The sequence below is a fragment of the Aspergillus sclerotioniger genome (assembly GCF_003184525.1).
Source record: "Aspergillus sclerotioniger CBS 115572 chromosome Unknown BO94scaffold_44, whole genome shotgun sequence".
Lineage (NCBI taxonomy): Eukaryota > Fungi > Ascomycota > Eurotiomycetes > Eurotiales > Aspergillaceae > Aspergillus > Aspergillus sclerotioniger.
This window is the reverse complement of record NW_020291034.1, coordinates 150,149-169,331: the sequence shown is the minus strand read 5'-3', so window position 1 is coordinate 169,331 and position 19,183 is coordinate 150,149. Positions and strand designations below refer to the sequence as shown.

General features: G+C 52.6%; 7 protein-coding genes across 7 annotated transcripts; 6 read left to right on the top strand and 1 right to left on the bottom strand.

The window, feature by feature from the left end:
• Positions 1 to 3,900: 3,900 nt before the first annotated feature.
• On the top strand, positions 3,901 to 5,612 carry BO94DRAFT_551053 (uncharacterized protein; the record flags this gene model as incomplete). Its single annotated transcript, XM_025613524.1, has 7 exons — positions 3,901 to 4,073; positions 4,211 to 4,561; positions 4,746 to 4,860; positions 4,911 to 5,026; positions 5,122 to 5,228; positions 5,485 to 5,510; positions 5,565 to 5,612. 7 exons carry the CDS (start codon positions 3,901 to 3,903, stop codon positions 5,610 to 5,612), a joined length of 936 nt encoding a protein of 311 aa, XP_025462221.1.
• A 135-nt stretch (positions 5,613 to 5,747) lies between these two features.
• On the top strand, positions 5,748 to 9,285 carry BO94DRAFT_503331 (plasma-membrane proton-efflux P-type ATPase). Its single transcript, XM_025609470.1, has 3 exons — positions 5,748 to 6,364; positions 6,422 to 6,645; positions 6,703 to 9,285. Exons 1-3 carry the CDS (start codon positions 5,968 to 5,970, stop codon positions 9,055 to 9,057), a joined length of 2,976 nt encoding a protein of 991 aa, XP_025462220.1. The 5' UTR covers positions 5,748 to 5,967; the 3' UTR covers positions 9,058 to 9,285.
• Positions 9,286 to 10,513: 1,228 nt separating this feature from the next.
• Positions 10,514 to 12,334, top strand: BO94DRAFT_551051 (uncharacterized protein; the record flags this gene model as incomplete). Its single annotated transcript, XM_025613523.1, has 3 exons — positions 10,514 to 11,265; positions 11,286 to 11,511; positions 11,603 to 12,334. 3 exons carry the CDS (start codon positions 10,514 to 10,516, stop codon positions 12,332 to 12,334), a joined length of 1,710 nt encoding a protein of 569 aa, XP_025462219.1.
• A 292-nt stretch (positions 12,335 to 12,626) lies between these two features.
• BO94DRAFT_560949 (putative pectin methylesterase) lies at positions 12,627 to 13,884 on the top strand (the record flags this gene model as incomplete). The annotated part of the gene is made up of 2 exons (XM_025614188.1): positions 12,627 to 13,265; positions 13,330 to 13,884. 2 exons carry the CDS (start codon positions 12,627 to 12,629, stop codon positions 13,882 to 13,884), a joined length of 1,194 nt encoding a protein of 397 aa, XP_025462218.1.
• Positions 13,885 to 13,956: 72 nt separating this feature from the next.
• BO94DRAFT_301970 (thioredoxin family protein) lies at positions 13,957 to 14,673 on the bottom strand. Its single transcript, XM_025606753.1, has 3 exons — positions 14,580 to 14,673; positions 14,374 to 14,478; positions 13,957 to 14,231 (listed from the first exon to the last, which is right to left on the bottom strand). The coding sequence occupies exons 1-3, from the start codon at positions 14,594 to 14,596 to the stop codon at positions 14,039 to 14,041; spliced, it is 315 nt and encodes a 104-aa protein (XP_025462217.1). The 5' UTR covers positions 14,597 to 14,673; the 3' UTR covers positions 13,957 to 14,038.
• A 1-nt stretch (position 14,674) lies between these two features.
• BO94DRAFT_301969 (alkyl/aryl-sulfatase) lies at positions 14,675 to 17,261 on the top strand. Its single transcript, XM_025606752.1, has one exon. It carries the CDS (start codon positions 15,171 to 15,173, stop codon positions 17,061 to 17,063), a length of 1,893 nt encoding a protein of 630 aa, XP_025462216.1. The 5' UTR covers positions 14,675 to 15,170; the 3' UTR covers positions 17,064 to 17,261.
• A 527-nt stretch (positions 17,262 to 17,788) lies between these two features.
• Positions 17,789 to 18,517, top strand: BO94DRAFT_551047 (uncharacterized protein; the record flags this gene model as incomplete). Its single annotated transcript, XM_025613522.1, has 3 exons — positions 17,789 to 17,935; positions 18,057 to 18,197; positions 18,239 to 18,517. The coding sequence occupies 3 exons, from the start codon at positions 17,789 to 17,791 to the stop codon at positions 18,515 to 18,517; spliced, it is 567 nt and encodes a 188-aa protein (XP_025462215.1).
• Positions 18,518 to 19,183: the final 666 nt, after the last annotated feature.

Here is a 19,183-nt window from a genome sequence, read left to right as displayed (position 1 = left end):
ATACGCGCTCACACGCGTTCCTGCGGGCGGATAATTCTGTCTCACCCGTCATATATACACAGCCCATACCAAATCCTCCAATCTGGTCAAGCGCTTGCCCGAAACGGGCATCTCGTTGCCAGCACTCGATCGGGTTTAAGCCGCCGCCAGTTAGCCAACACTGACCTCTCGCAGGTCCAGCCCGCCAGAGACAAAAGTCGCATTAATTATTGGCAAGTTGCCCCAGGGCAAATCAATAATCGCGACAATCCCACCACCACTACTTATGACTTTACCCGATTTTTCTGGCGGGACTGCCGAGTATGACGTAGTCAGTTTGCCTGGACCCTCGATCCAAGTGCCACTGCCACCTGTTGCCGACATCCGATGTCCTGTCAGCCCCAGAAAATTCTGAACGTTCAGGCGAGGTTCTCGAACCCCAGGCGAGCGGCGAATCGGTCTGGATGAGGAGGACCACAGAATGCAGCTAACTGGAACAGGGACCCGTGGAAGGCTTCTAGAAGACGTCGAGAAGGGCGAATCTGCGGGTTCGATGCGGTCAGAAGGGTTGCCCCTCACTTGGCCGTGCAGTTGTCGGCGGTCCGGTGGCAACTGTTGCCCGATGGAGTAGCCCGATGGAGTAGCCCCGATAATGACTAAGGTATCTTAGTCCAGGACTAGTCTACTAGTACTCCGTACTCCGGTCGCTACTCCGGACTGTACTCGGTCTTCTCCAGTCGAATAGCCTCACTTTGTTGGCTCCATGCGGGATATAATGTGAGTTATATACCTAGTACTTGATTTACGAGTCATCAACCTGCTCTTATTCGTAGTAATGGTATCTTTACATCCACGTATATTCTAGATAGTTCCTCTACAACATACTATAGAAAAAGATCCATCAATATCGTAGATACCACCACGAGCAACAGATAGTACCCTCAGTACTCGTAGCAATGAGCAGGGACCTGACAGCGACATCCCGACCGAAATCCAAGTTCCACGGTTTCATGTGGGGAGCTTTCTCTCCCACTCGGCAGTGGTCACTGGTCAGGCAAGGTACTTTCCCGACTAGGCGAGGTACCAGGTACTAGTCGATTAGTTTCCGCGCTAGATACGGCACACGCCCTGATTTCCATTTTTCCACCCACTCACTCCTTTGGCCTCCACTTCGGCTCGACACCACCACCACTACCTACCAATCTCATCCTAGTCCGACCTGAATCCAGGCACTGGAGATGCGATTTTCTCCATGGTAGCTATGCCGTCGACCTTGGTCGGGAGAGGGGCAATCACCACACTCAGCTGACCTGACCTGTCGAACCACTCCGATTATTATTTCCAATTCCTTCTACTCCGTACGGAGTCACCCTCCCCCAGAAATAGAATCCTTCGTATTTCTAGATGGCTGGGGTTGTTGGGGGGGTTTTGTCTTGGCTGACGTGGGTTACATGCCACATTCCAGTGCAAGCTTGCTTGCTTGCCCCAGGTTAGCATGTCCCCGGGGCGGGTAGGTACTAGGTAGAGTAGGTACTAGGTTAGGTTGCCCTGCGACCGCGACCGTGACCGTGACCGTGACCGCCGGTGAGAATCCCCGGATTGGTGTTGTGCACGGGCGGCTGCCACTGCGAGATAGATTACTTACGGAGTATCTATCTACGTAAGTACTCCAATGTTGAAGAGTTACTATTACGAGTACTATTGCTATCAGTAGCTGTAGCTATCTAGGTTGATTCATACAATGATACAGGCAGAGTAGAATGGTGACTCACAAAGATAATCGGGGATAGCATCATACCCTCCATAGCTATAGCTAGCTAGCTATAGCTAATAGCCCAATCCAGAATCCCACCTCACCTCACCATGATATGGGGTAAGGTAGGTAGGTATCTATCCCACCTCCCCGATAGGACAACCATTCTTTACACGATCCTATTCGTCAGGAAAATCCCACCGGCCAATGTCCCCGTTTCAAAAATACCTACCTATCTAGGACGTACCGGGGTTAGGTTAGTTGGTTACTTGCCTCGGTTTCATTTCCATGACTCTGAGCTGAGGAGCTCCCCTCCGGAGGAAGATAGCTTAGGACTTCCGTACTTACGCAGCACTGATTGATTCCAGATGGGGTAAGCCTGGGGAGGAGGAGACTGGAGGTAATTGTCTTACCTCATTCGGACCGGGCTAGGTGATTAAGTTCGGGCTTACTCCAGAAAAAGCGTCACGGTGAGAAAACAAAACAAACTTGAGCGGAATTACCGCCCGTAGGGAAGGTTAGTGCTAGTGCTACGTTGCTGGTCATCGGTGGGATGGATGGATGGGTAGCTCTCCCCGGGTCAGTCAAGTCAGACCCCACGGTCGATCAGGTCGGTCCGTCCAGATGGATGGATGGATGAGATGGTCGGAGGAAAGGGAACAGGGCGCGTGAATGGAGCAGTATGCCGTGGACTGGGTGCATGGCGTTGCTCACTCACTTGGTTTAGTTGGGATGGGATTATCGGATACGGATCGGAGGAGAGGTGGTTCTGCAGGTGAGGTGAGTGAGGCGGGCATGGATCATCCCCGTCCACATCCATATCCACATCCAGATGATGATTCTGGGGATGGACGGGATGGATGGGATGGGATGGAGATCCAGACCGGGCGGGATGACCTTTATTCTACGAGTACGGTGTGAGTGTGGTGGTACGGAGTAAGGTATCTAGGTTGTGTCAACTTCAATACTCCCGAAGTTAACTCTGTTTTGCTCAGCTTAGTTTTGTTTGTTTGGAAGAAGCAATATACAAATGGTACTCTGGATTCAGGATTATCCCACTGATCTCCGTAAGGCTGTGCGGAGTTAATATGAAGTGAGGGTTTTGTTTGTTTGCTTGGGAAGTATATTGAGCCAAGGGAATAGTTATGAAGTAGATAGACCACCAACTCCGATCTCAGCCAAGATTACTTGCCATCCACGTAGCGATGCTCCATATCCAACATCCGGATTCGGTCACAATGTGCTCGCTGTGGAGGGGATCATCTTGGCACTCGCCCAGACAAGCCTTATGCGCGCTGAAGCTTATGAAGATGCGGAGGGAGTCACGAACATGGGATTTCCTTGTTCACCACCATCATCATAAAGTTAAAATGCCTGGGAACAGAAGATACTGGACTCCCGCCATGTACGTTGTCAGGCGATCTGGGGCGCGCGGGCGGACGGTGCGGGCTACGTGGTGGTGGGTGGATTAATGCCATGCATGCATGCATATCTTTGTCATCCGCCCCCCATATTAACTGAATAAGTACGATGCGTTTTCGGGTCTTCCGTGGACCTCCCTGATGGGGATGGAATTCCTGGGAATTCCGGAGACATGGGCAGTTGCCTGGTTGGGATGAAATGACGCTTTTCCGAGTGGACGATATCGGATGGGATGGTCCAGGCACTACTATCGAATCGTACTATGTAGATAGAGGAGCACGGGTAGGATCGGTACGGAACTTAGTTGATAGACGCAACCATCTGAGGAATATGCAGAATCTTGGTTAGCTCAGTCGTGGCCATGCATGCATGCCCTCCCTCAGCCAACCTGTCAACCAGATGGCGTCGTAGAAAAAGGGAATCGAATCGAGAAAATGAAAATGTCGCAACGTGGAGGTATTCAGCGGCAGCGGACTGCGGAGCCCATTGGTATGTTCTTACTCTCTGTCTCTTTCCCTCCCCGCCGAAAACGACGTGCCCAGTGCCCAGATATGACTATTGTCGATGGCTCTATGCAGTTCGACGCTCTGCGCTCGACCTCATTATTGCTATCGTGCTTCGACGACTAATCAATAACGCAGATAGCAGTAATCTTACTTGATAGCTACCATCCAATGATACGATCCCATCAACAATGGGATCCTAGCCGGCGGAGTCTCATCCCGATGTCAACCAGTCAGACAAAAATGACGCTCACGGATGGAGCCAGGCCTCCCCACGAGAGGAAATCGGATGAAACTCAATCAGGGCAAGCTGCATGGGATTGGCGCGCCGTAAATAAGGAGGGTGGAGGCGGCCCCGTCGTCACACGCTCACAGGATGGTGGGAGGTGGACGATCGACTCCGGGTTGGCATTAGTGTAAGATGAGAAACATCGACTAACCCAGAGTATGGCCAGGGCGTGGGGACAACACCGGGAAGTGCGTAGGCGATAACGAGTGCGTAAGTAATATTGGTAACGATGATAAGTGACTACTACAACAAATGATGGGGCAGGAGAAATAATCCTGATGACATAAGGCCTACCCGCAACCGCCAGGTCGGCTCATTCTTACTCTTTGACGGGGCGACGGGCGGGCAATGGAGAGTCTGTTCCCGAGTCGGCACGATCATCACCAACATGAATCATCACTTAGATAGTAGTCTTACCCCTACTCAAAATGGCCTGACAGCATGCGACAATGATGTCAGTTTAATTCCTTCGGCTGAACCAGGTCGATTGTGTGTAATGTGTCTGTGTCTGTCTGTGTCTGTTGATGACCCTGCATGGCCGGAATTGGTATCATCCAAGTCCTTGGAATCGCCCCTTGCGTTCCCGTTTGGCTCAGCTCGTGGTTCCAAGATCGGGTAGGACGGCCCTGGCTCTGCTTGGAGTAGGATTCCATCGGAGCTTTTCGCAGCAATAAGAGACATGCTGATTCAGCTGTATGTCTCGTCTGGGAGATAACCGATCATTTCTTTCTGCAAGGGAACTACAGAACTATGGAGCCCGATGTCATCGCGGGCGCCAGGTGCTACACATACTACACAGAAGGAATATGCCAATGATTGCTGGTCATTCTGATAGTGTCGTCTGCTTCTTCCTCGTCCTGCTGTTGGTCTCGGCCTCTCGCTCCCGAGTAAAACCACCAACCGCCGTAGTAGTAGTATGATTGGGATGGTTGAAATTATTACTATTACTCTCATCAATCAAGAGGCCCGGCGACGAGCGACCGAAAAATCGCGCATAGTAGAAAAGAGGGAAAGGGAAAGGATCAGGAAAATTAACGAGGGCCACCACCCGCACGCGGCAAAAAAAAGCCCATTCACACGGTACGTCCGTATGGTAAGGAATTCTTTTCCCACGCTGGCCGAGAGCCGTCCACGGTCGGCCCCCGTACGGCCCCGTTACCAGACACAGCCCGCAGAGACATGGGCAACTCCGAGGAAAAAGGAAAAATCTCGCTCCGAGAGGCGTATCGGGTGCGTACGGACGACGGACGACGTCCCCAGGATTTTCGCTTCATGGAGGAGGGTGAGGGGGGGCGAACTCGGCACCGCGCTGCCGGTCATGGGAAACCAAGCGACTCCAGCGAGACAAATGGGAAGGCGAACGGCGTAAGGTGCCGTACCATTGGCGACCATCTGGGAAAGGTCAGAGTTTTTCCACGGCCCAGGCTAGACCCGATGCGGGAAGAGGCCCCACTTGGCACTGGGCTGGACGGCCACAGAGGGTAATGGGAAACACCGCGGAAAATGAACTGGGAAAATTCACTACTGGTCGGCACTAGCGATGCGTCCCGTTAAGCAGGACCAGGTGTGTGCGTGGGAGGCAAAAAGCGGGTCCAGTCTACCAACCTTACCTTACCAGGGACAGCGAACTTTCGATCAAGTGGCTACTGCTCCCGGCCAAGACTAGACCGGGCGAGGGTTTTGGCAAAAAAGAAAATGGCAAAAATCGGAAGAAAAATAAAAAATAATACAAAAAAATAATAAATCGGGAGAAGGCAAAAAAAAGCAAATGGAAAAAAGTGGGCTTACGCACAGGGAAGGTCGCCCGTTGGAGCTTAGAGGAGACAGACGTGTTTGTCTGGTCCCGTGCAATTGAAGGCCGCCCACCCCCAAATATTAAAGAGTACATTCTCCCTGCTCTCCCTTCCCTCCTCTCTTCTTTTTCTTCTTCATAGGATTATCCGACTCTTGCCATTCCTGCCATTTTTTGTTTGCGTCTGCTCATATCGTTGGGTTCGAAGGCTGTGTGAGCCGTAGCAACAATGGCGGAGCGGAGGATTTCCTATGCTCCCGACGTGGAGAATGGTGACCATTCTCGCGCCCCTCAACTCGATGATGGTGCCGGTCTCGACGAGTATGCCGCGTTGAACCGTTACATTTCGACCGCCCCCGACAAGCGTCGCGGTTCGACTGCCAGCGCCGGTGGTGCCAGTGCCGGCAAGAAGAAGGGTGGCTTTTCTCTCTTTGGAAAGAAGAGCGATGGTGCGGAGGAGGGCTTCGTCTGCCCTGACGACTGGCTCGAGACCGACATGCGCTCCGGTCTGCGCTCGACTGATATCGATGGCCGTCGCAAGCGCACTGGCTGGAACGAGCTGACTACTGAGAAGACCAACTTCTTCGTTCAGTTCATTGGTTACTTCCGTGGTCCTATTCTTTATGGTATGCGACTCTACCTCCATCACTATCAATGATGTCTGCTAACCACCTCGTTAATAGTTATGGAATTGGCTGTTCTCCTCGCTGCCGGTCTTCGTGACTGGATCGATTTCGGTGTCATTATCGGTATTCTTATGCTCAACGCTGTCGTCGGTTGGTACCAGGAAAAGCAGGCTGCCGACGTTGTCGCTTCCCTGAAGGGTGATATTGCTATGAAGGCTATTGTCATCCGTGATGGACAGGAACAGGAGATCCTTGCTCGTGAATTGGTTACTGGTGATATTGTATGTTTCTCCCACGGCCACATACTCGAAACGCCTCGCTAACTTGCATCTCTTTAGATCGTTATTGAGGAAGGTACCGTCGTCCCCGCCGATATCCGCCTGATCTGCGACTACGACAAGCCCGAGAACTTCGAGACCTACAAGGAGTACCTCGCCACCGTTGGTGACGACACTCTCAAGGAGAAGGAGGACGAGGATGATGACGATGGTGGCATTGAGGCTCGTGCCGGTGTCTCCCTCGTTGCCGTTGACCAGTCCGCCATCACTGGTGAATCTCTCGCTGTCGACAAGTACATGGCCGACACTTGCTACTACACCACTGGTTGCAAGCGTGGTAAGGCCTACGCCATCGTCACCGCCACTGCCCGCCACTCTTTCGTCGGTAAGACCGCTGCTCTCGTCCAGGGTGCTCAGGACTCTGGTCACTTCAAGGCCGTCATGGACAACATCGGTACTACCCTGCTCGTTCTCGTCATGTTCTGGATTCTCGCTGCCTGGATTGGTGGTTTCTACCGTCACCTCAAGATCGCCACTCCCGAGAACGATGACCGTAACCTGCTCCACTACACCCTGATTCTCCTGATCATCGGTGTTCCCGTCGGTCTCCCCGTCGTCACCACCACCACCCTCGCTGTCGGTGCTGCTTACCTCGCCGAGCAGAAGGCCATTGTCCAGAAGCTCACTGCCATCGAGTCCCTGGCTGGTGTCGACATTCTTTGCTCTGACAAGACTGGTACTCTCACTGCCAACCAGCTTTCTATCCGTGAACCCTACGTCAACGAGGGTGTTGATGTCAACTGGATGATGGCTGTCGCTGCTATCGCCTCCAACCACAACATCAAGAACCTCGACCCCATTGACAAGGTCACCATCATGACCCTCCGTCGTTACCCCAAGGCCCGTGAGATTCTCGCCCGCAACTGGGTCACCGAGAAGTACACTCCCTTCGACCCCGTCTCCAAGCGTATCACCACCATCTGTACCTGCGATGGTGTCCGCTACGTCTGCGCCAAGGGTGCCCCCAAGGCCATCCTCAACATGTCCCAGTGCTCCGAGGAGGAGGCCAACCAGTTCCGTGAGAAGGCCGCCGAGTTCGCTCGTCGTGGTTTCCGTTCCCTCGGTGTTGCCGTCCAGAAGGAGGGTGAGCCCTGGCAATTGCTCGGCATGTACCCCATGTTCGACCCCCCTCGTGAGGATACTGCCCACACCATCGCCGAGGCCCAGCACCTTGGTCTGTCCGTTAAGATGTTGACTGGTGATGCTCTTGCCATTGCCAAGGAAACCTGCAAGATGCTTGCTCTCAGCACCAAGGTCTACGACTCCGAGCGCCTCATCCACGGTGGTCTGGCTGGCTCTGCCCAGCACGATCTCGTTGAGAAGGCTGACGGTTTCGCTGAGGTCTTCCCCGAGCACAAGTACCAGGTCGTCGAGATGCTTCAGCAGCGTGGTCACTTGACTGCCATGACTGGTGATGGTGTCAACGATGCTCCCTCTCTCAAGAAGGCCGACTGTGGTATTGCCGTCGAGGGTTCCACCGAGGCTGCCCAGGCTGCCGCTGATATCGTCTTCCTTGCCCCCGGTCTCTCCACCATTGTCGATGCCATCAAGCTCGCCCGTCAGATTTTCCAGCGTATGAAGGCCTACATTCAGTACCGTATTGCCCTGTGTCTCCACCTTGAGGTCTATCTTGTCACCTCCATGATCATCATCAACGAGACCGTCCGTGCCGATCTGATTGTCTTCATTGCCCTGTTCGCTGATTTGGCCACCATCGCCATTGCCTACGACAACGCCCACTACGAACAGCGTCCCGTCGAGTGGCAGCTTCCCAAGATCTGGGTCATCTCCATCGTCCTCGGTATCCTCCTTGCCGGTGCCACCTGGATTATCCGTGCTTCTCTCTTCCTTGACAACGGTGGTATCATCCAGAACTGGGGTTCTCCTCAGGAGATCCTCTTCCTGGAGATCGCCCTTACTGAGAACTGGCTCATCTTCGTCACCCGTGGTGGTAAGACCTGGCCCTCTTGGCAGCTGGTTGGCGCCATCTTCATTGTCGATGTGCTCGCCACCCTGTTCTGTGTCTTCGGCTGGCTGTCCGGCGGCGCTGCCCTCCAGACCTCCCCCAAGGACAACGCCTACTTCACCGAGAACGGCCACGTTGACATTGTCACCGTCGTTGTCATCTGGGGTTACTCCATTGGTGTCACCATCATCATTGCCGTTGTCTACTACCTGCTCACCATCGTGCCCTTCCTCGACAACCTCGGCCGCAAGACCCGCTCCCGCGCCGACACCCAGATCGAGAACCTGCTTGGCCACCTGTCCAAGCTGGCCATCGAGCACGAGGTTGATGCCCACGGCAAGACCCGTTACACCCTCGGAGCCCGCGCTGAGGTCGAAGAGGATGAGTAAACGCTTGATTGCGCTCCTTAATACCATCCGACCTGGATATCACTTGCTGCGCATACATGCATGAGCTGGGTTCCGGCTACCTTTTACCCGTATTATAGACTTTTTTTTCTTATTACCTTGTCTCTATTATAGAGTCAATTTCTTTTCTCTTTACATGTATGTATGTCATTAATAGTGGTAAATTTAGTCAATCAAGGGTTCACAATTATATTCTTCCTTCGTAAACTTTTTTCTTTTCTTTTTTCTTTTCCTTCCTTTCTCTGAATTTCCTGTTGAGCACTAACTGCCCTTCATTTTCCCGACCAACTACCGACAACTTAGCCGAGCACCCAACCCTCTGTCTGGTCTCTGGCTCTGTCTCTGGTCAGCCCTGGAACTGATTACTGAACAGGCCACGGTCCACCCATCGGACCAGGTTCGGGGGTGTGCAGTGGACCCCGGGAAATTGGAGTCAGGGGCGCGGGTTGGCCGTTTCACCAGTCACCAGTCACCACCTACCACCTCCAGCCGTTCCTTTCGGACACCGGCCGACGCCAGTTGTTGACCTTGCGCCTTGAATTCGGGTTGCGATGCGATACGCACGGAAGCTTGGGTGGATCCCACCACAGCTAGACTATTGATTTTGGTCCGAAAGCGCGCCTCGTATAGCGATCCTATCAATCAGCCCATCTGACGCGTTTTTGAGACTCTCGGGGTTTGGTATCTGCTTATCTGCTTGGCCTGCCGATGTCGTCGATGCTTAGATAGATAGGCGTCGTTTGGAAATTAATGGTGGGGTGCGCGATTGTCCTTGTTGATGTTGTGTTGTCTGGGACTCTGGTTGTCGCTGGGGGACTGACTGGGTTGACTAAGATGAGATGGTGGGGCCCATCCCACCTCGGTGCCTCAGGCTGCAGGTTGCCCGATCACCAACATCGCGGCAATCCCCATGGGAGAGGAAGAGCTCATCCGGTTCATCCACATTATTGCTGTGACACATCGAATTATTATTTCATCTCATGCTAACTCTACCTCTGGCATCTAGATGGGGATCTATCTGAGAACCAGACTGCCCATCGGATTCAGTCGTGAATAGCCATACACTTACACTTGTCCAGAGCCGTGGACTTGAGGTCTATAAAAGGCTTCATATTCGAGAACCCCCCGCTAGGATGACATCTTCTGGTGGCATATGAGCGCAAATCATGTGCTTGCTGGGCCCTCCATTATGGCTTCATATGCAGCAGAGAAGACTTACTAGCTCATGCGTGTTCCCCTGTCTAGCGCTTCGATTAGATATCTAAACCAATGGTGTTTCGCCACAAATTCAATGTCCCGCCTCCTTCTGGAATACTGATATTGCTTGTAGCTGCGGTAGGCACACTGACATTGATAAAGAGAGATACACGATGAGGGAAGACCAACTATTCTTGCCAACCCCATTTCAGCGCAGCAGGCTAGAATCCACTCGCGGACCATGTTGTGCAATACATGCACTGCTATGCTCTTCCAACTAAGACAAGATCACCACCACACTACTCTGGAGTCCCTCATCACTGCGAAAGAAGAGAGATGCTACATTTGCGCCCCTCTGTGGGTACATGTACATCAAAAGTTCGGTCCTCCTGCGGAGTTGCTGGAATTTCCTTTCCTGTTTGTCAGCATCCCGCCCTTTGATCGCTCAACGGGGTTCGTCTTCATTGTCTTTGATTTAGTCGGAGATGAAAGGCGAAAAGGTGAATATGCTTGTCATATTCGGACAGGCCTTGAGGTCCAAGCTGTCAACGACATTCGCGAGAGACTTACAGAGGATATGCTTGACCAGGGCATTAAAAAGACGCAGAGGTGGATGGCTGAGTGCTTCAAGTCCCACGTGCGTTGCCAGAAGAATACCAATCCAACAATCTATCCTACGCGCCTTCTGAAGTTAGAAGAGGGCAGAGTGCGCCTCACAATCACTGCCGAAGAGGAGCCACAAGGGCCCTATATTGCTCTCAGTTACTGCTGGGGCAAAGACCCAACATTCCTTCGGCTAGAGGATTCAACATGCGAGGAGTTGAAGAAAGGCGTCGCCATCTCTCGCCTTCCCACGGCATTTCAAGAAGCGACATGCTTCATTCAAAACTCTCTCTGGGCGAAATCCAGATCCGCTATCTTTGGATCGATGCTCTATGTATCATTCAAGGCCAAGCTTCCAACGAAGACTGGCTCTCCGAATGTCACAAAATGGTAGATGTGTATTCCAACAGCATCTTGACCCTTGCTCTTGCTCGAGCCGAGAACCCGCATCAAAGCTGTCTGGGGGGTGGTCCTCTCGGCTTGGTTTTGCCCTTCGAGGTGGCATCGACTGAATTCTCGTCAGATAGTGGGAAGTGCGTGGTTTATTCCACCACGTTCTATGCCGATCTGCTCTACAACCAGCCCCTTTGGTCCCGTGCGTGGGCCATGCAGGAACGCATTCTCCCACCGCGAGTTGTCAGTTTTGGCGTTGGGCAGCTTTTCTGGGACTGTTTCGACTGCATGAATGCATGTGAATCTCTTCCCGATGGTTGGACCTGCCTGTCAGAACCATCTTATTCGCGGATTGGATCCATATTCCGATAAACCCTGTGCACGTGAAACCGATATCGAAACCCTTCGTAAGCAGTGGGCAAACATAGTGGCTGAATATACGAATCGCAAGTTGACTTGTCCCGAGAAGGACAAACTGCTCGCGATATCTGCCCTCGCGAGACGCTGGGAGGTCGCGATGCAGGATGAATATATCGCAGGCCATTTCTGGAGTATGCTGTCTTACAGTTTGGACTGGGCGATGAAAGCCAACTCGACTCGGCCGCCGAGAAGGATTCAAGTCGTCTGGAAGCAAGCTGATGACGGCAGATCCATCACGGTCCCGAGTTGGAGTTGGGCGTCCATGGATGGATGCCAGGTGCATTCCTTGACCAAATCGGACAGGGACTTTGTGCATGTTCAAAGTTGGAGGCTGATTCCAGGTCCCACGGAGGGAACCTTGGTGCCTGCATTGACAATACTGGCAGACGTTGCGGATATCCCACAGGTAGACGGAACATATCGGGTTAGGGATGATTCTTGTATGATATTAATTGACGACCCAGAGGCTGACGATGAGACGCATGAATGCCGGCTTGTCCGCCTCACGTCAACTGGCGGCTTGATAGCCAGGCGAGGGGATTCGGTGACGGGACCGGTATACAGGAGGGTAGGTTATTTCATTCTCGTCGGGAAATTTGGAAAGATCATTGGGAGGAGGGAGAAAGAGACTGTCACGTTGATCTAGTGCCGAGTTGTAAGTCAGGCTGATCGGACCATCATGGATGTATCCAACTAACGGAGAGTGGTAGATATGCCCGACCTTCTGCGTCAAGCAACCCGACAGGTGGAATGCATTTCTCCGGCGCCATCCACTTTTCTCCGACGGCATCATACGGTGATTTTAACTATCATCCGGGGTATTATGCAGAAGCTTGACTGCTCCCCGCATCCCCCGCATTCCGGGCATCTTTATAACCCGGCGACAAGGATGTTGGAAATGGAGACACCACGACGATCAATTTCTCCCATCCTACATCATGCTGTTCTACGGCCTTTTCCTGGTCCTCCAGGCCATCCTGGTGCACTCGGCGGCCCTGAGACAGTCATCCTCGAGCTCTCTCACCACCGCAGCCCGTGAAAAATGCCAAATCACTCTGCAATGTCCCCCAGGCACTCTCGTGGTGTCCACCACCGAGCATCCGCTGTCCAACTTCACCTCCCTCCAAGCAGCCATCTCCTCTCTCCCCAACGACAACTCCTCCCAGACCATCCTCCTCCTGTCCGGCTCCTACAATGAACAAGTCAACATCACCCGCTCGGGTCCCATCACCCTCCTGGGCCAGCAACCAGACCGCAGTGCGCTGACCGACGCCGCGCGCAACACCGTCAACCTGACCTTTGCCGGCGCCAACCAAGACAGCTCCGGCTCCCTCGACAACGTCTGGTTCAGCGTGATGATCGTCGCCCCGACCCTCGACGCCAGTCTGACCGGATCCGGCACCACCGGCTACCCCGTGCCAGCAGACACACCGTTTGGCAACACCAACTTCCGCGTCTACAACATCGACTTTCGCAACACCTTTTCCGAGTACTCCGCCGGCCCAGCCCACGCCATCAGCTTCAGCCGCTCCAACGGAGGCTTCTACTACTGCGGCTTCTACTCCTACCAGGACACCGTACCTCCCCTCCCCTCCCCTCCCCTCTCCAACCCTCTCCCCACCACTAACCCACCTCCCCCAGATCTACATCGGCAAACTCGGCTCCGCATACATGTACAAATCCATTCTCGCCGGCCAAACCGACTTCCTCTACGGCTTCGGCACGCTGTACGTCCAATCCTCCCAGATCCTCCTCCGCTCGTGTGGCGGCGGCATCACCGCCTGGAAAGGCACCAACACAACCGTCCCCAACAACTACGGGGTGTACATCCACGACTCGACCGTCCGAGCCGCCAACATCTCCATCGCCCCAGACATCAAGGAATCCTGTGCTCTTGGTCGTCCATGGAACGCTCTGCACCGATCCATCTTCGCCAATACCTACGAGGACGGCAGCATCGAGCCATCCGGATACATTAACTGGGAAGATCGCTGGTCCGCCAATGAGACCCTAATGGCCGAGTACAAGGCCTATGGCCCGGGATTTAACCTGACCGGACGGGAGGATAGCGAGGTGTCGGTGCTGCTAGATAGTAGGGAATATGCGCGGTATAGTGACCCAGAGAGAGTGTTTTTGTTTCCTGATGGGAAGGTGGGGAATGTGGGCTGGATTGATTGGGAGGTGGTCAATTCCTAGACCCTTACATAGACTTTTACATAGTATATATCCTAGCAGCACTCGTTTACCTATCCTATGACTACATCTCATTCTTCGTACTCCCCTACAATAGCCCCCTCCCTCCTCATCCAACACCCACCCCTCATCAAAAGTTATCAATTAATTAACCCAATCAAAGAACCTCCCGAATAAACTCCTCAACCTCCGCATCACTGATTTTCGGCCCTATATATCTCACCACCTCCACACCACCCTTGAAGCCTATCTCGGCTGGGATGCTACTGACATTGAGATCACCCGCCAGCTCGGGGTTATCGTCTGTGCTGATCCAGGCTTGGTAGAGGGTGGGGTATTTGGCTCCGACTCTTTTTGATTTATGTTTTTTATAAGTCAGTGATAAGTGTAGGGGTAGTGGTAGTTTCTGGGTGGGTTGGAAGATAAAAAAGATGGGAGGGGGAGGGGAAAGGATAGGTTGGAGGTAGGTAGGTAGGTAGGTTGATGATTTACCGTTCGAAATTCCTCCTGGTTGATTCGCTAATACCACTCCATATGGCTGAGAAGATGAGGATGAAGGAGTGGTGGGATTGGATGGCGGTGGTGAGCTGCGCGCGACTGGAGGTGAGGTGGGTTGAGTTAACTGGGGGGTAGTAGTTTCTGGGGAAGATTCAGGGGGGGGGTTGGAGGTAGGTAGGTAGGTAGGTAGTGAGTGGTACCTGGTGATTTTATCCATGGTTTAGATAATGATTAGTGGATAGTGTAAAATGAATAGTTCTTGGTGAGATGTGGAGATAGTATTAACACGGGAGTTGAGTTCTGAGACCCCTCCACACCTGTGGGACATTGGTTCTTTATTAGACAGCATCCGCATACGATTTAGCCCGTATAGAGAGTCAGCATTGTGTGATTGAGAAGAAGATATACGAGACTAGAGGAGGGGGGTCTGCATTTTACAGATTCCATCCCGGGTTGTTGGACAGGGAAACCCTGCATGCAGAACCGCAGGACTGAGTACAGCTGATGCAGGCAGCATGATGATTCCTCGTACATAGTGACTAACTCGGTTGACTGTTTAGGAAAGGTGGATGGATTGTTCCATTCATTCTGCTTCTTGGTTACACCGTAGAAGGAAATCTCGTATCGGAAGTATGCAGAGCTGATGACCGCCAGATGGTTCACGGTTGTGGGAAAGCGGGGAAATGCTTGTCTGGATCAGTATAAAGATGGCGGATCTAGCTATGATCATGACGGACATAACCACAGAATCTTTTTACTTTCGTACTTGATCCAAGCACAAGCTCGACAATATGCAGCAGCCAAAGGATGCAACTCAATTTATCATTGATCAGCAGAAGCAAGTCCGACAGAGCCTACCGTTTGATGACAAGAGAGACTTTGTCAATGCGGGTAGGGGTTTGAGAGGCCGTCTGAAGCCCAACACCATCAAGAATAGTGAAGACGACGTGGTCTGGGATAATGACGCTTATGGATTCCTGGAGAACGACTCGCCAGACACGGCCAATCCGAGTCTGTGGCGCCAGTCCAGACTCGCCCATCTAGATGGGCTGTACCTCGTCACCGAAGGCATCTATCAGGTTCGCGGGCTCGACCTTTCAAACACAACGATCATCGAAGGTGAACAGGGCCTTATTGTCATCGATCCCCTTACTTCCAAGGAGACCGGGACCGCTGCACTTGCTCTTTACCGGGAGCAGCGTGGCACCGACAGGGCCATCCGGGCTATCATCTATACGCACTCGCACGCCGACCACTTCGGCGGTGTGAAAGGGTTCATCAGCGACGAGGACGTCGCAACAAATGACGTCAAGATCCTCGCCCCCGAGGGCTTCCTGGAGCACGCGGTCTCGGAGAACGTCTTCACGGGAACTTCCATGAGTCGACGCGCCGCGTACATGTATGGCGCGGCCCTCCACCAGGGACCCAAGGGCCAGATCGGTGCCGGACTCGGCCAGACCATCTCAACAGGAACCGTCACCCTCATTGCGCCCAATGTGGATATCAAGCGCACGGGTGAAAAGAAAACCATTGACGGCATCGAGATGGTGTTCCAGATGGCGCCGGATACTGAAGCGCCCGCCGAGATGCTCATCTACTTCCCCCAGTTCAAAGCATTATGCGCGGCCGAGGATGCCACTCACACGTTCCATAACATCTTGACCCTCCGTGGAGCTGTGGTCCGAGACCCGCATTCCTGGGCCAAGTACTTGACCGAGACCATCGATCTGTTCGGGAGTGAAGCCGAAGTGGTCTTTGCATCCCACCACTGGCCGACCTGGGGCTCGGACAACGTGCGAGAGTTCCTCACCTTCCAGCGCGACCTCTACGCCTATGTACATGACCAGACCCTCCGCCTGCTAAACAAGGGGTACAACGGTCCCGAGATCGCAGAGATGTTGACCCTCCCGCCTGCGCTCGATCAGGCCTGGAATTCTCGCGGCTACTATGGCTCGTTGAACCACAACGTCAAAGCTATCTACCAGCGCTACTGCGGTTGGTTTGACGGCAACCCGGCCCATCTCTGGGAACACACGCCCGTCGAGAGGGCCAAGCGCTATGTCGAGCTCGCGGGCGGAGAAAGAGAGCTGATCCGCAAGGGCCGCGAGGCATTCAACTCGGGGGACTTTCGCTGGGCAGCCGAGGTGCTCAATCACGCAGTTTTCTCGAACCCTGAGAACCCCGATGCGTGTAATCTCCTCGCCGACGTATACGAGCAGCTCGGATACGGGGCGGAAAACGGCACCTGGAGAAACTTCTTTATATCCGGAACAACCGAGTTGCGCAGTGGCAATTTTGGAACGCCTACCCAGTCGGCCTCGGATGATGTGGCGAGACAGCTCACGCCCGACATGGTCTTTGACTCTCTCGCCATTCAAATTAACGGTCCCGAGGCCTGGGATAAGAAGCTGGCTATTGATGTGGTTGTCAGCGACGCGGGAGTCACCTACCGTCTGTGGTTGTCGAACGCTGCCCTTGTATACAGCACGGCTCCGCAGCCTGGTACTGCCGACGTGACCATGACGGGGACAACAAAACAACTTCCTGCACTTGTGGTGTACGGGCCTCATCCAAAGGCTCTGGAGAAGGCAGGTATCCAAATTGATGGCGATCGCAGTGTACTTCACACATTGTCACGCCTTCTCGACCCGGGTGACCCCGACTTCAACATTGTGACTCCATAGGGAGAGCACAGGTTAATTGACGGTAGATTGACTACTTGGTAGCTATCAGGTATTTCAGTTCTTCTCAACGAAGGAACAATTTCCAGACGAGTTGTTGAAGCTCCATTGGGAAATCTCAGGCAAGGAAGCTCGGATTTCTTCTTGCTGCTCCTGTTGTTTACGGCGATATTTTATGAGCGGATGGCAAGCCCACAAAACTATCTCTGCTTCTTTCAACCAATTTCAAAATTTTCATTGGCAAGCATTCCGCGTAGCTCGCAACCCGCCATATGACGTTAATTTTGCGGTGGATTAATGGCATTGAGGCCCAATCATCGCCGAAGGGCAACACGCATGGAATTCGAACAAACCGGAATCTTCAAAGCGTAATACCTTGATCCTTGCTTGCGGGTTAGCACTAAGGGGTTTCATTCCCATAAAGACTGAAACCAGTATGGTCAACCCGAGTGTAATCAAACTCTCCTGGCGACAAGTGGATGTTTGACAGATTTCGAGCAGGCAAGGCCCGAGTCATGATACATAACAGCCAGCGGAAAGGCAGCCCAGGAGGATTTTTGATGGCGTGCAAACAAGGGCAAGGACGGCAGCCTTGTAGTCTCGGTGACCTGCAGGAATCGCTTTCCAGCTTTGTAAAAAGCCTGTCCCGGTAGCCTGACGCGGAGGAAGATCCAGCCTTGGCGGCAAGATTAGACCGCTTAACCACCAACGGCAAGAGGGGGATGTAAATGGCTGTCATGAGAGATCATCCGTTGGACGTGGGTGCCGACATATTCTCAATTCTGGCCCTTGAGCATGGGCATGTGCTCCTGTGGGAACCCGTCATCTTCGCCGGACTCGCTGGTGTCCTAACTCCTAACCAGGCTGAGACGCCCGTGGGTGGCGGCCCGTTGCGAACGAGAGCCAGCGGGGTTGACTAATCGGCATTGCGTCTAGTGACTGTAACACAGCACTAGTATCTAGTTAGTTCATAGTAGTCACTGCTAAGAAAACCAGACAAGGCTGTGTTTCAAGTTCCAACTCTCGTGCATGATGTTGGGGAAGGGAGCACTTGCCGAGGAAGAGACTCCATCCAGAGTTATGACGCTTGGAGTGAAATTTAACACCCATACCAAGCGATTGTTGGCCTTCCATCAGGTGTTTTAAATTAATAGAGACTGACTCGGTCTTGCTTGCAGATCAGTGTGGGAAGTCGTGGAAGATGCCGTTTCGCCCTCACCGAACACAACAAAGAACCCCCTGTCCAGGATGCAAACAATGCAACATGGTGGGATCGGCCACGCCACAGGGACAACTTCGGTAAGACACTCGACTTACTATCTACACCTCAAACACCCGATCGACAAGGCGTCTTCCCTTATCTTATCGCTGTGAATGTTGAGGCAGACCTTTTTGAAAAGAAGAACTTGCCCTCTATGGCGAATGAAAAAACATATTTTGGTGTTTTTGACCTTTGACTGTGTTGATCACTGCCTGCTGATCTTTCGCTGCCTTTTATTCTGAACCTACGCTGGTCAAATCATGCAGGCAGGTTGAATTCACGTAGGTTGAATCTATACAGATTGAATTTATGCAGATTAAATCTACACAGGTTGAATCTAGACAGACATATTAAATTTATGTAGGTCAAATCTACACAGGCAAGTTAAATTTATGCAGATCGAATCTACATAGATTGAGTTTATGCAGGTTGAATTCATGCAGGTTGAATTCTTACAGATTGAATTTACGCAGAGCGAATTTACAAGGTCGAATCTACACATATTGTATGCACACAGTGACTGGGTAAATAACTTTAGTATTTCATTGTGAATAAATAGATTATCTAATTTCTACCATTTCATAAATATACAAGCTACTACCCGTGTAGATTCAACTTCCCTATGGCGGCTACCCAATGATCTCGCGACCATCGTCAGCTGGTGGGCATCGGGAAGGCTTGCCCCTTGGCTGGACACTCACCACTGAGAACTGATATTCCATATTACTGATAGGCACGACTACTCCACCCAGGATCTAGATCCTGCGGGGTGGAGACGAACCGGTTCCTGGCCTCTCCGATCCAGATCCCACTGGTCGCAGGGTTTCACCTTGCCCACCGGTTCACCTCCAGCTGAACTTCC

Excerpts from the sequence above, each read along its gene's own strand:
- BO94DRAFT_503331 (XM_025609470.1), top strand. The coding sequence starts at position 5,968 with ATGGCGGAGCGGAGGATTTCCTATGCTCCCGACGTGGAGAATGGTGAC. Across the intron at positions 6,365-6,421 it reads CCGTGGTCCTATTCTTTATG|TTATGGAATTGGCTGTTCTC; the intron begins GTATGCGACTCT and ends CCTCGTTAATAG. Across the intron at positions 6,646-6,702 it reads AATTGGTTACTGGTGATATT|ATCGTTATTGAGGAAGGTAC; the intron begins GTATGTTTCTCC and ends GCATCTCTTTAG.
- BO94DRAFT_301970 (XM_025606753.1), bottom strand. Across the intron at positions 14,232-14,373 it reads ACCAGGAGGAATTTCGAACG|AGTCGGAGCCAAATACCCCA; the intron begins GTAAATCATCAA and ends TAAATCAAAAAG.
- BO94DRAFT_301969 (XM_025606752.1), top strand. The coding sequence starts at position 15,171 with ATGCAGCAGCCAAAGGATGCAACTCAATTTATCATTGATCAGCAGAAG.